Source organism: Budorcas taxicolor, chromosome X (assembly GCF_023091745.1).
Source record: "Budorcas taxicolor isolate Tak-1 chromosome X, Takin1.1, whole genome shotgun sequence".
NCBI classification, from domain to species: Eukaryota; Metazoa; Chordata; class Mammalia; order Artiodactyla; family Bovidae; genus Budorcas; species Budorcas taxicolor.
Window position 1 is genome coordinate 43,871,711 of NC_068935.1, and position 14,189 is coordinate 43,885,899.

At 40.9% G+C, this 14,189-nt stretch overlaps 1 protein-coding gene across 1 annotated transcript in view; it reads left to right on the top strand.

The window, feature by feature from the left end:
• The window catches only part of SLC9A6 (solute carrier family 9 member A6), a 50,778-nt gene that overhangs the window by 21,655 nt on the left and 14,934 nt on the right, over positions 1-14,189 (top strand). The window contains 8 exon segments of the mRNA XM_052662926.1: positions 352-457; positions 754-842; positions 3,172-3,285; positions 5,727-5,838; positions 7,052-7,205; positions 12,050-12,125; positions 12,127-12,140; positions 13,300-13,330. Coding sequence (XP_052518886.1) covers positions 352-457; positions 754-842; positions 3,172-3,285; positions 5,727-5,838; positions 7,052-7,205; positions 12,050-12,125; positions 12,127-12,140; positions 13,300-13,330 — 696 coding nt within the window.

A 14,189-nucleotide genomic window follows, 5' to 3' on the forward strand; every position in this document is an offset into this window, starting at 1 on the left:
CAGAGGAGCCTGGTGGGCTATAGTCCATGGGTCTCAGAAGAGTCAGACACGACTGAGTTACTGAGCACGCACACACACTGTTCCTTACTGCATGGTTTCTAACAAAGCATGTGATACCCATAAAATAACTGGATGGACTAAGCTGTAGAGCTTCCTCATGGAAGGGAGGACTGCTCACTCCTTAGTACAATGCTTGTGTTCACAATTTCTTCACTTAGTGCCTCCTTATTCTGTGACTTTTGTGTTAGAGACTGGAGAATCCTGCTTTCAGGCTTGCCTTGCTTCAACTATTATTTTTTCTAGTAACACTTCTATATTATGAGATCGTGTTATCAACCTTGACAGTCTTACGTGACTAAGTTCACCAAATTACGAGAGTTCCAGCTGTTGGAGACAGGCCTGTTCTTCTTGATGTCCTGGAGTACCTTCCTCTTAGCTGAAGCATGGGGTTTCACAGGTAGGTTACTTTCTCCTTTTAATTGTAAACCCTTATAGGGAGTGACTTAGCCAGTGATTTTTTTCTCTATGTGTGGACCGACTCCTCTAGTGTTTGAGCACTCTTGTTAGGGTTGGCATTTATGCTATCATTTTAGAATGTAAAAGATTTTCAGTGGAAGCGGTTCCTCTCAACAAAGTAAGTCACAACTGAAAAATTTAACACTAAACATCTAATTTACTTCTATGAATAAGATCCTTGGTATAAAAGTTGGGAACATGCCTTTGATGTGAACTTGGAACTCATTGTCTTTATAGGTGTGGTTGCAGTGTTGTTTTGTGGCATCACACAGGCCCATTATACGTACAATAACTTGTCCACAGAGTCTCAGCATAGAACTAAACAGGTAAGAGAAACTTTATAGTTTGTCAATAAACTTTTTTTTGCAGCAAAACAATTTTTTTTACTGAAAAATAATCTTTGTTCTGTTCAAAGTGATGTCTGCTCATTTCAGTTCCTCTTCTGTTGGCTCCAGAAATAGATGAGACTGGCAGATTGAAGGGTGACAGCTTTTAGGGTAGAGATAGATCAGCAGAGTAGCCAGGGGCTGTTACTACTGTGATTCCAGTGGTCGGTTAGCTTGTTTTCCTCTAATAGCTTTTTTCCTTCTAGTTTTATTGAGTTATGATTGGCATACAGCACTGTCTTAAGTTTAAAGTGTACAGAGTAATGGTTTGATCTATATACCTCATGAAATAGTGACCACATCATGTCGTATAGATACAAAATTAAAGAAATAGGAAAAATTTTTTCTTGTGATGAGAACTCTTAGGATTTACTCTTAACAACTTTCATATATAACATATCACAGTGTTAATTATATTTATCATATTATGCATTACATCCCTAGTACTTGTTTATCTCATAACTGAAAGTTTGTACCTTTTTACTTCCTCTATCCAATTCCCCTCTCCCTACAACTTGTGTTTGGTAACCACACATCTGATGTCTTTTTTCTATGAGTTAGTTTATTTTTGAAGTATAATTGACCTGTGACACTGTGTTGTATGTGTATGCTGAGTCACTTCAATCATGTCTGACTCTTTCTGACCCTGTAGACTGTAACCCATCAGGCTCCTTTGTCCATGGGATTCTCTAGGCAAGAATACTGGAGTGTATTGCCGTGCCCTCCTCTAGGGGATCTTCTTAACCCACAGATTGAACCCACATCTCCTGTGGCTCCTGCATTGCTGGTGATTCTTTACTGCTGAGCCACTGGGGAGGCCTGTAACACTATGTTAGTTCCTGTTATACAGCATAGCAATTTGGTTTTTATATACATTTCAAAATAATCACCATGATGAAAGATAATACCTTACTATTGACTATATTCCCCAAACTGTGGACTATATTCCCCTTTCATCCCATGACTCATTTATTTGGCAGCTTAAAATTTGTACCTCTTAATCTCTATCACCTATTTCTTTCCTTCCCCCAACTCTATCCCCTCTGGCCACCATCTGTTCTCTGTATCTATAACTCTGTTTCTGTTTTTTTTTCTTTGTTTTTAGAATTCACATATAAGTGAGGTCACATAGTATTTGTCTTTCTCTGACTTATTTCACTTAGCATAGTACCCACTAGGTCCATCCATATTGCTGCAAATGGCAAATTTTAATTCCTTTTCATGGTTGAGTAATATTTCAGTGTGTGTGTGTGTGTGTGTGTGTGTGTTTGTGTGTGTATACACCACATCTTATCCATTCATTTATTAATAGGCAGTCAGGTTGCTTCTATATTTTGATTATTGTTAATAATGCTGCTGTGAACATTGGGGTGCATATATTTGCTGATCTCTTAAGTTCAAATGCATTTCCCCTCCACTTGCCATGTTTACTGTTTTTGACATCATATTTTACATCATTTTGTTTTGTTTATCTCTTATTGCAGATATAGATTATTTTACTACCTTTGTCTTTTAACCTTCCTACTAGCTTTATATATGGTTGATTTATTACCTTTACTGTTTGTTTGCCTTTACAAATGAGATTTTTCCTTTTATAATTTTCATGCTTCTAGTTGTGGCCTTTTCATCACAGTGATGTAAACAGGTGGAGGTGGGCAGGTAGCAGGGCAGGGAACAGAGCAGGACTATAACGTGTAAGCCCTCACTCTCTTAGTGAGGGCTGAGACCCATGTAAAAAGGGAAATCACATGGCAAGCTGGTGTGAGAGTTGTCATGAAGCACTCTGTGCCAGGATAAAATGATTTGAACTGGGTCTTACAGCCTGTAAAAAGGGAAGCGTCTGGGACCTGCCATATTTAGAGATTAATTGAGTGGGGGTGTAGAAGATGAGGGTGGCAGGGATACCACTTAGGGTCCTCCCCCAGCATTATGGATGGGAAGTGATGAAAGTTAGACTAACACAGTGGCCGAGACAGCCAAGAACATTCCAGAAGAAAAATTGGCAGGATTTGGAGGATGAGGGTGAGAATGACTGAATATGGGAATTGAAGAAGGGAAGTTGATTGGGCAAGTGAAGGGGAAACATTTATGGCTTTTTCTGTGGGACCAGAAATGTCATCTCTACATTTGCTTCCCTCTGAATCACATGTTTTGGAGGATATACATGAACATTACCTATTTGAAGTATCTGTTTCAATATCTTAGTAATACTCATGTTTTTAAATTATGTAGATTTTTACTGGACTAACCTTTTGAAATTTTGTTTCAGTTGTTTGAGCTTCTCAATTTCTTGGCAGAGAATTTCATCTTCTCCTACATGGGATTGACACTGTTCACCTTCCAGAACCATGTCTTTAACCCAACATTTGTAGTAGGAGCATTTGTATCCTTTATTTTGTATTCTGTTTGGGAAACTTCTTTTTAAATTGAGATTTGCACGTGTTTTCTTGGGGGTGGGATGATTGATAAGATTGATAAGAATTGATAAGGATACATATATTTTTAATGTAAATAATATGTATAATAATATATATAATATTTTCCTCTGAGTAAAGTAAATAAGAATTTCAACTCTTTTATCTAGTCTATTCTATTTACGTTTTTGTTTATTGCACAAATAATACTGACAGATTGAAATGACAAGAAAAAGTCTACTGTTCTGCCAACTCCAAAAGATAAAACTGTTTGTCCTCTGTTACTGAAGGGAAGAAAGAAAGATTGGATGATGGAGAGCAGTTTGCAGTCTGTGCCACAGGGCAGTAGTTGAAAGATGATGAAAGATGGAAGGAGGCTTGCCCACTCTTTCCCTCTCCGCCACCCTTTTCTTTCTGTCTCTCATTGAGTTTTTAAAACCGAGTTGAAAAGGAGACGCTGATTACATGAAAAAGAGCAAGCAATAGTGCCAACTTCACAAGAAGGCAGGAAGAGATGGAATCCAAAGCACATGGGGGGATGGGCCTCCAGAGGGAGGAAACACAGTTCCGCCATTGTTCCAGGAGAGGGTAGAGTATGCAGAGATGAAAGTATGTACATTTGCGAGGTGGCATTTCTCTGATTACTTCTATTTTTATCTGTAAAGTAGGGGGTGAGATCATCTGCTCAAAGTGAGATAGGAGCAGGTGGCCTATCAGTTATCTATTATGTAACAAATTACCCTAAAATTTAGCAACTTAAAACAACAAACCTGTTATTTTGCACAGTTTCTGAGTCTGGAATCCAGAAGCAACTTAACTGGTAGGTTAAGTTGGCAGGCTCCAGTATCCCTCATGAGGTTATAATCATGCTCTGGGCTGGGACTGTACTCTCTCAAGACTTGACTGGGGATGGAGGAGCCACCCCAAGCTCACTGACATGGCTATTAGTTGGAGGCTTCAGTTCTTCTCCACTTGGACCTCTCCATGGGGCAACTCACAACATAGCTTCCCCAGGGGGACAGAGTGAGATGAGAGAGCACCAAGATGGAGTGCAAAGGGCCTTTTATGACCTAATCTTGGAGACAGTGTACCATCTCCCTTCTGCTGTTTTCTATTGATCACACATAAACCCTGGTAAAGTGTGAGCTGAGACTACACAAGGGTATGAATACTAGGGAACCCTCTAGGAGGCTGGCTCCCATCGATGATAGGAGTTTTGCTGAAATAGTTGTTGCAGAGAGTGGAAAAGTGCATTTAGCAAAGAAATGCAGTAGAATCACTGAGCAGTGTTAGGGACCCATTTGAGTTTGAGGAATATATCTTAACAGCAGAGTCAGTCTGCCCTGTTGTATGACTTTATCCGGGACTATTTAGCTATAAGCATGGAGAAAACAGATAGCTGAGTCCATCTGAGTTTGGAGTTTTGTCAAGTTGGTGCAGTGAAAACAGAGGGGAAAGGGATTGCTGAGTACTGGAAAGAGTTTTATTAAGATGTGGCTAGAAAAGGAAATGAAGAGGGGAGAGAACTGACTGATGGAAAAGCAGAGGGGTCTTTGGACTGGAGGTCCCAGTGAGATGGAAGAATTATCTGCAATGGATGGATGTAAAACATGGAAAGAGAAATTGTGGTCAGAGAGTGGGATGTTAGAATTAGTGATTTTCAAAAGTAGTAGTATTTTAAGAAACCACCTCAGAATGAAGATTCTATCAAACGAGATTGTCAGAAATATTTTCTTAGTTAAAACTCTAAGTAGGATCTGTGTTAGAAACTGAAGTATTACTGAAATACCATTCTACTGAGTCTTAGTCTTCTGAGAATGAACTTCAGGCAGAAAAAGATAAAGCCGTATTCATAAGAGAAGAACCTTAACTGGAAGACTCCCATGAGTTCAGTAACTTCATATCCTGCTAGTCTTTAAGAAATTTTTAAGCAGTCAAGTGGCTTGAATCCACAGTACTTACCCAGAACCAAGGCTAAATATTTTCTGTAGGTTTTCGAGTCTGTTAGGAGTTGAAATTCCTCAAAACAGAATCCTACCATGGAAATTGACTCTTACCAGGAGATACTTGTTCTCTTTCTGGCTGTATTTGTTAGGATATAGGTTTGGTTTCATGTGGCAATTACCAAAGTTAACCGAGGTTTAAAAAGATAGAAATGTATTTCTCTCTCATGTAAAAGTCTGGACTGGTGTAGTAGGCTCTGCTCCACAAAATCACCAGGGACCCACACAGCCTTGTAACCATCCTTAGGGAGTTGTCCTTATTCTTAGGGACCCAGGTGGCTCCCCCCTCAATCATTAGCCATAACAGCAAAATCCTAGAAACAGTACAAAAGTCCAGTGATAGGAATGCATGGTCTAAATAATGTTAACGATAAAAAGAATTATCCTTAACCTATTAATAATTTTAGATTGCTATTTTCTTGGGAAGAGCTGCCAATATTTACCCCTTGTCCCTCTTACTTAATTTGGGTAGAAGAAGTAAGATTGGATCAAATTTTCAACACATGATGATGTTTGCTGGTAAGTTTTAACTCTCTATTTCTTGCCTCCTCTAGGAAACAACTTACAGTGCATATACCAGTCTGATTTTAGATGGAAATAATATGCGGGTAATATATTCAGTTCAGTTCAGTCACTCAGTCGTGTCCGACTCTTTGCGACCCCGTGAATTGCAGCACGCCAGGCCTCCCTGACAATCACTAACTCCCGGAGTTAACCCAAACTCATGTCCATCGAGTTGGTGATGCCATCCAGCCATCTCATCCTCTGTCATCCCCTTCTCTTCCTGCCCCCAATCCCTCCCAGCATCAGAGTCTTTTCCAGTGAGTCAACTCTTCGCATGAGGTGGCCAAAGTATTGGAGTTTCAGCTTTAGCATCAGCCCTTCCAAAGATAATATATTAGACTCCCTTAAACATTGAAATCACAGCCTCCAAAAAAACATCCTTTTTAAAAGTGTCCCATTCCTTTCTATGGGAGTTTTCTCATGTTCTGGTTCCAAATTCCCAGTTCAGAGCTATGTTAAGCATAGTAGAGAAGGTAAAGATGAACCCATTTTCACACAAAAATCTGTATGTGCATGTTTATGGCAGCTCTCTTCATAATTGCCAAAACCTGGAAACAGCCCAATTGTCTGTCTTCCAGTGAGTGAGGGAGTATGCAAAATACTGGTACCTCCATGCCATGGAATATTCCTCAGTGCTAAAAAGAACAAACCAGTGATACATAGAACATATATGGACCTCAGAGGCATTGTGCTGAGTGAAAGAAGCCAGGCTCAAATGGTTTCATTCTGTATGTTCCATTTACACGACATCCTCAAAAAGACAAAAACCCAGCAATGCAGAGAAAATCAGTAGTTACCAAGAGTTTGGTAGGATTATGAGAGGTTAGACCAAAAGGAAGGTAGCACAAAGGAATTTGGGAGAGGGGTGATGAAACCACTGTGTCTCGTTTGTGGTAGTGGTTACACACCTCTATACATTTGTCAAAACTTATGGAACTGTACACCTGAAAGAGTGAACTTTAGTGTAAGTACATTTTAAAATAGAGTTTAAAAAATTATTAAATGACCAATGCTTGTGAGTATCATCTACTCATTCTTTTTGTATTTGGTTGTATATACCTATGTATGTTGAAATATGTATTTGTTCATGCTATTCTAAGGTCTCAGAATGTACCTTATGTCTTTGAATTTATGAAGTTCATGTTGTCCTCCTCCTATTCCCTTGCAGGCCTTCGTGGTGCGATGGCGTTTGCCTTGGCCATTCGAGATACGGCCACTTATGCCCGGCAGATGATGTTCAGCACCACACTTCTGATTGTGTTTTTTACTGTGTGGGTGTTTGGTGGTGGCACCACTGCCATGCTGTCATGTTTGCATATAAGGTATGTATTTGATTGGGGACCTCATTTTAGTATTAAAATGTAATTTGGGTTATTTTTCTTTTAACCATGAGAGAATTTTAAGCTTAGATAAGTCCCTAATATTTCATTTATTCATTATAATAAGTATATAACATGTAGCACAGAAAAAATGGAAAATATGCAAAGGAAAGATAAAAACTATCATTAACACTTGGAGGGATGTCTTTCCAGACCTCTTACTCTACTCTATGTATTTTTTTAACAAAAAGAGGCAACACTCTAGGTACTCTTATAAACTGATTATTAAATATAATATAGCATAGATATTTATGTTAGTAAATATCATTATATTAATGGCTGCTTATATTGTAATTTATTAACCAAATCTCTACCATTGGACTTCTGTGTTGTTTTTAGGTTTTTGTTATTATGGGTAACTGAGAATTTTGCTCTTACTATTATGAATAACAGTGTGAATGTTTGGAAATGCATATACCATTGTGCACTTGGCTATTTCCTTAGGATGTATTCCTAGAGGTCGAATTGCTTGGTCAATGGATATGCATATATTTAAGGCTTATTATTCATATCTCCAAACTGGATCAAAAATTTTCTTGTATCTGCAGCATATGAGACAGTCTGATTTATCCCAGCCCAAATCAACAACTAGATATTATCATTCTTTCTTATCTTCATGATCAGCACTGTTTCTGACCTGACAGTCAAGGCCAAGGTTGTAAGATCTTATTCTTGAATGCACACTACTGTATTCGATTGGAAAAAGCTCCCTTGTATCTCAGGATTTCTTCATTTGTTTCCATGGGTACAGCAGTCTATAGTTAAAGCTGTTGTAGGTTTTACTTCTGTGTTTGCTGTAACTTCATAGATCTTGAGAGCTACTGAGCTTCCAGAATGTTTTAAGGTTCATTAGAGAAAACAGTATTTCTTTCACATCTTATAGAGTCCATTTTCCATTTTACGTCTTTCTTTTAATACTCTAAATAGCAACCAGCCCTAAATCAGACTTTGACTGTTGTTATGATTGTGTTTCTTTCTCCTTACTGTTCAAATCCTTTTATTTTACAGTTCCTGTGCTGTTATTGTGGATAATTGAAAATACATCAAAATAATATTCTTGTAACCCCGATTATTAGGGAGGACCTGGCATTTGTTGAACACCTTCTATGTGCTGGGCATTGTGCTAAGTGCATTTTATATATTTATCTAATCACAATCACTCCTTTTTACATGTGGGAAAATAGAGGCTTTAAAAGTTTCTAGTTGTTCAAGCTCATAAATACCATTAATGGTGGACAGAGGAGCCTCCAGTCTCACTTGATTTGTCCTAGACGTCTGCATCAAAAAATGAAGATGGACCATTTTGGAAGGATTAAGCTCCTTTTTTTTTTTTCATCAAGAGTTTTAAAATGAAGGTTCTTCCTTATTCTACTAAGGAAAACAAAGCCAAAGCTAAATGTAAGATAATTTAGGAAAAATAACACTCTTAAGTGGAGTCTCAGTGTTTAAGTAGAATCAGTTCTCTTCCCTAACTGCCTTTCACACGTACTAAACCAAATACCCTTGTTTACCCCACCCCCCCAGAAAAAACTCCCCAAAAACCTACCTACTCACATAAAGCTGAATCCACCTCACCAGCTTTGCAAGCTCTTTGGCCCCATCTTGCCTGTCCTGTTTGACATTCAGTTGTATACATTATCTTACAGTCTTAGGTTAACTATTATTAATGTTGTTTGGGGGTTTTTTGGCCTCTTTGCAGAGACTGGAATTTAAATTTGTTTTACCTCCCACCAAATTTGTTGAGTATAATTGTGAGAATACTAAAAAGTCCTTCAGTTTTAACATATATGCAGGATTAGGCTTGACTTTGAGTTCTTGCCCCTTTGTTTAGTAATTCTGTGATCTTGAGCAAGTTCTTTAACCTTCCTAAGCCTCAGCTTCTCTGTCGGTAACATGTGTGATAGTACTTTCCTCCAGGGTTGTTGTAAGGATTCCTGAGCTCATGTCTGTAAAGCTCTTAGTACAATACTTCAAATGTGCATTTTATTCATTTATTCAATGAATACTAATTTAGCACCAACCATGTTCCCATTGCTGTTTTAAGGTAAAATTTAGTGGCTGTCAACTGGCGGCAATTCCACACAAGGGCATTTGGCAATGCCTGGAGACATTTCTGATTGTCACAATCAAAGAGAGGGGGCTGCTACTGGCATCTTGTTGGTAGAATCCAAGGATACTGCTGAACATCCCACAAGTACACAGAGTAGCCCCCACACCAAAGAATAATCTGAGCCAAAATGTTGGTACTGCAAAGGTTAAGAGACCCTGATCTGGAGAGGTACAGTGGTAGTAACAAGATAGAAAAGGTCTTTGGTCTCATAAAGTCTGTACTGCAGTGGGAGAAGACAGATAGTAAACTAGCAAGTAAGTAAATGAAGATGACTATTTTAGATGATGTTAAATGCTCTGATGGCAAACAAGGTGCTATGATAGTAGGTGGGCATAGAGTGTATTTTATAGATGGAGCTCAAGAAAGGTGTCTCTGAGGTTACATTTGAGCTTAGGATACCTGAATGAAAAGATAATGCCAGTTAAGCAGTGAGCAGAAAGAATAGTGGTCCAGGCAGAGGGGAGAGCAAGTACAAAGGTCCTGAGGCAGGAACAAACAGCCTGTTAAATGAAAAGGAAAAAAGCCGACCTAGCTGGAATATAGTAACCAAAAGGGAGGTAGGAAACAAGGTGGGCAAGATCCTTCAGGGGCAGGTCTTGACAAATGTGTCCTGTCAGGGGCCAGGGAATAATATTTTAGGCTTTGAAGGCCATATGGTCTCTGTCTCAACTACTCAACTCCAGCATGAAAGCCCCATAGACAATACATGAATCAGTCGCCATGGCCATGCTCCCACAAGACTTTATTCACAAAAGCAGGAGGTGCAGCAACTTGGCTTGGTCGGTGAAGCCCTGCTATTGGTTCTGCTGCTGCTGCTGCTGCTGCTGCTGCTGCTGCTGCTGCTAAGTCACTTCAGTCGTGTACGACTCTGTACGACCCCATAGACGGCAGCCAACCAGGCTCCCCTGTCCCTGGGATTCTCCAGGCAAGAACACTGGAGTGGGTTGCCGTTTCCTTCTCCAGTGCGTGAAAGTGAAAAGTGAAAGTGAAGTCGCTCAGTCGTGTCCGACCCTCAGCGACCCCATGGACTGCAGCCTTCCAGGCTTCTCCGTCCGTGGGATTTTCCAGGCAGGAGTACTGGAGTGGGGTGCTATTGCCTTCTCTGGCTATTGATTCTAGTAGGACACAGTAAGGAGTCTGGATTTTAAAATCCACTTGGAACTTCCCTGGTGGTCCAGTGGTAAAGAATTCGCCTGCCAGTGCAGGAGACAGGGGTTCGATCCCTGGTCCAACAAGATTCCACATGCGTTGGAGCAGCTAAGCCTGTGCACCACAACTACTAAGCTTGGGTGCCCTAGAGCCTGTGCTCCGCAACAAGAAAAACCACTGCATGAGGAGCCCATATACCACAACTTGAGAGTAGCCCCCACTCGCCACAACTAGAGAAAACCCTCACGCAGCAACGAAGACCCAGTGTAGCCATTAAAAAGAAAATGTAGTATAAATAAAATAAGAATATCTTAAAAATAAACTTTTCTGTTTGAAAATAAATAAAATCCAGTTGGCGGTCTTGTAGGATTTCAAAGCAAGAACGGGATGTCATCTGTCCTGTTGTGTGGACAGTGGCTCCTCAGGGAGTGAGAGCCAGCCAGCTCTTCCTCTGTCCTTTTGCATAGTTTGTGACAGTCACCTTTGGCTCCTTGTTGTGTACCACACATAGTTTGCACTTCTCCATCTCTGAGCCTTTGCTCACACTGTTGGCTCTGCCTGGAATGCTCTTCCACTCCCAGGAAACGACATAGCTCAAACACCGCCTCCTTTCACCCTCTTCTTTTCTCTCAGAACCACTCTTCCGTCTGCTTACTGTAGAGTACCTCTATTATAGCACTGTTTTCAGTCAGCCTTGTAATGATGATGTTATTATAAGAGCTACCATTTAGCAAGTGTTAATGATGAAGGACAGGGAAGTCTGGCGTGCTGCAGTCCACAGGGTCAGAAAGAGTTGGACACAACTGAGTGACTGAACAACAACAATGATGTATCACTGTTTTAAAATCTTTAGACACATTTTCTTGTTTAATCCTTGCAGCAACTCTGCATGGGGGCCAGTACCCCCATTTCTCAGTTGATAGAACTGTGGTTCATAGGGTTGCATGACTTGACTAAGTTCAAACAGCTAGAAAGGAGCTGAGGTCGGATTGGAACCCAGCTCTCCTGGACTGCAGAGCCCTTGGGGATTGCGCTCTAGTTATGTCTGTCTTTCCCACCAGTCTGTGAACTCCTGGAGGGCAGGGCTGTGTGTAAATCATGTCTATGCCCTATGCTTAGCACAGTGCCTGGCAGGTAGTAACTGCTCTGATAAATGTTTATTATGTTAACTTGGCCTCCAACACTCTTCCATCTGAGAATTAAACTTGTGTTGTCAAGACCACTAGATGTCACTTGAGATACACAGATGTGGTTAGAGTTTAATATGGCGAAGGAGGTATTAAATAGCTTCTGGCCGTCTTAACAAAGAAGAAATGAGCATTTCTTGGAATTCAGAATCTGGTTATGACCATCTGTTTTTCAAGTATTTGGCCCTGATTCTCTTGCCTTCCAGATAAGGTCGTGCATCATTTTCCTCCCTTTGGTGTTACTAGGCTGCTCCTGCTGCAGCTTCTCACACTGCTATTTTTCCTGTGTTCTGTAGTAGTGGCCTTAATTGATAAACATTTGAGCACCTATTGTGTGTCAGGTACTGTGCTAGACTCTGGGGATACAGAGATGAATTGGGACATGACCTTTACCCTCAAGGAGCTCACAGTCTTGTCTGGGGAGACTGACAGGTAAATAACTATACTCTACTGTACTAAGTATTATAATAAAAGAATTAGAAAGTACTGTAAAAGCCCAGAGGAAAAATGATCCTGACTGAAGGGGTCATAGAATGGTTCCTTTGGAACTCAAAAAAGGAGAACAAAATAAGGGACAGTACAGCTCAAATAGAGGGAGCAGCCCAAGCAGAGACATGGAAGCTCAGGAGAAGACAGGGTCTGGGGCAAGGAGCAGTCGGGTCACTACCAGCAGGTGTTTGGGCGAGGGTGAGGGGAAAACTGGGCCAGAGCAGCAGGGGTGGCTAATTTGAAGAGTCTTGAATGCCACACAAAGGACTTTAGACCTGACCCTCTGAGTTACAAGCTGCTCTCAGAGACTTTTGTAAAGGTAGTAAGCCAGTGAGCTCTCTGCTTGAGATAGCTAACTCTCAGGGAGAGCCTGGCAGTGGGGGACCCTTACACCCAATTGCCCCAGATGATGTGAGTCTGAATGAGGTCCCAGCTTGAGCAGTTGAAATGGAAAGGAGAGAGGATCTGAGAGACAGTTTAGAGGGAGAATGAACAGAGGTGGTAAATGCTCAGATTGAGGATATAGAGGAGTCAAAGAGAGCTTCTCATAATGAAGCTGTTCCCTGAGATATGGAAAGCAGATAAAAAAGAATCATGAAGAACCAAGGCTAATGGCTATACATTCGCCTATGGAAAAACACCCTGGAATTGGACCTTCTCTTCAGTAATCATAACAGAATGTGGCCAGGAGAGCTGAGAGGTCTGAAAACATGCAGCTTCCTCCCGGAACTGCAATGGGCCAGCCTTGTTTGTGGAACTGCCCTAGAGTTCTTATTCAGCCACTGGGGCAGCACTGCTTGCCCTGACTCCTGCTTATTGTGGACTTGGTTACCAAAGAAAAAGTTATTTTTTCTGAAACTGGTAAGTGGGATTGGCTTGCAGGAAGAGAAGGTTAGTAGACCCTGCTTGCCCTAGGAGCTGTTGCTAAGGAAAGTGGCAGGAGCCAAAAGTCTACAGCAGCAGCCATTGAGAAGCACAAAAATATTAGTCATTTCATAGCTTCTGTGTTGAGAAAAGTAGTTGCCTAAGAGTGCTCATATGTGAATAGGCATTTTTTTTTTTTGGCTTCAAGATCTCATTTGCCTTTTGTGTTTTCTTTTAGGGTTGGTGTTGATTCAGACCAAGAACACTTGGTAAATATGCATTTGTGTTGTCCTGGCATTTCTGTCGATTGTGTGGTTGCTTGGAAAGAAAACAAATCTACTGTAGACTTCATGCCACTGTTATTTAGATCCTGTCCTATTTGCATCAGCTTTTAACTGACATCATGTCATTCCTGGCTTTTCTCACTGCTCGATAGAGACAAAACTGAATTTTAGGCCGCATGTGGTTATCAAGGGTGACAGCTCCACTATCTGTGGGCAAGGCTGGGCTTTGGCCACAGACAAGAGCAGTCCCTTAAGCACTCGTGGGTTTTCAAGTGACTGTTCTGGCACGGGGAGCCTTTTTCCATTTTGGTTTGCGCATGAAGTTTTGTCTCTGATGTAAGCCCCACTCCAGCTGCTTTTCCTGTGCAACTTTCAAATTGGACGACCAGCAGCTGCCCTTGAGAACTGCCTGGAAGCCTTGGGCTCTTCAGCCAGGCTTCCCTGTCTGTTCAGGAGAATGTGCTTTCCTACCCTCTGCCTCAGCCCTGCCCGTGTTTCCTTGCTTACACTCATGTGTCGCTTTCTCTATTGTTTCCTTGAACCAGAACTTCGTAGACTAGTGCATTGTAACTCAGTGCTTTCTCTAGACTGACCACCTTTTTCTGGTATTTTCCTTCCACCTTTTAATGCTTTCTGAGCACAGCTGAATAGGTGCCTCTGCCCTAGACATGAGATGGGAAATCACAGAAATGAGGTTTTTGAAAATGGAAAGCATCTCTTTTAAAACAACAGTTCTCTTTCTTGTCTGAAACAGGCCCTGGTCTACTTGTCTTCAGAGTGTAATTTAAAAAAAAAAATTTTGTCAGATTCATTTCCTGAATGCTAATTTTGCTAGCTATCGAGT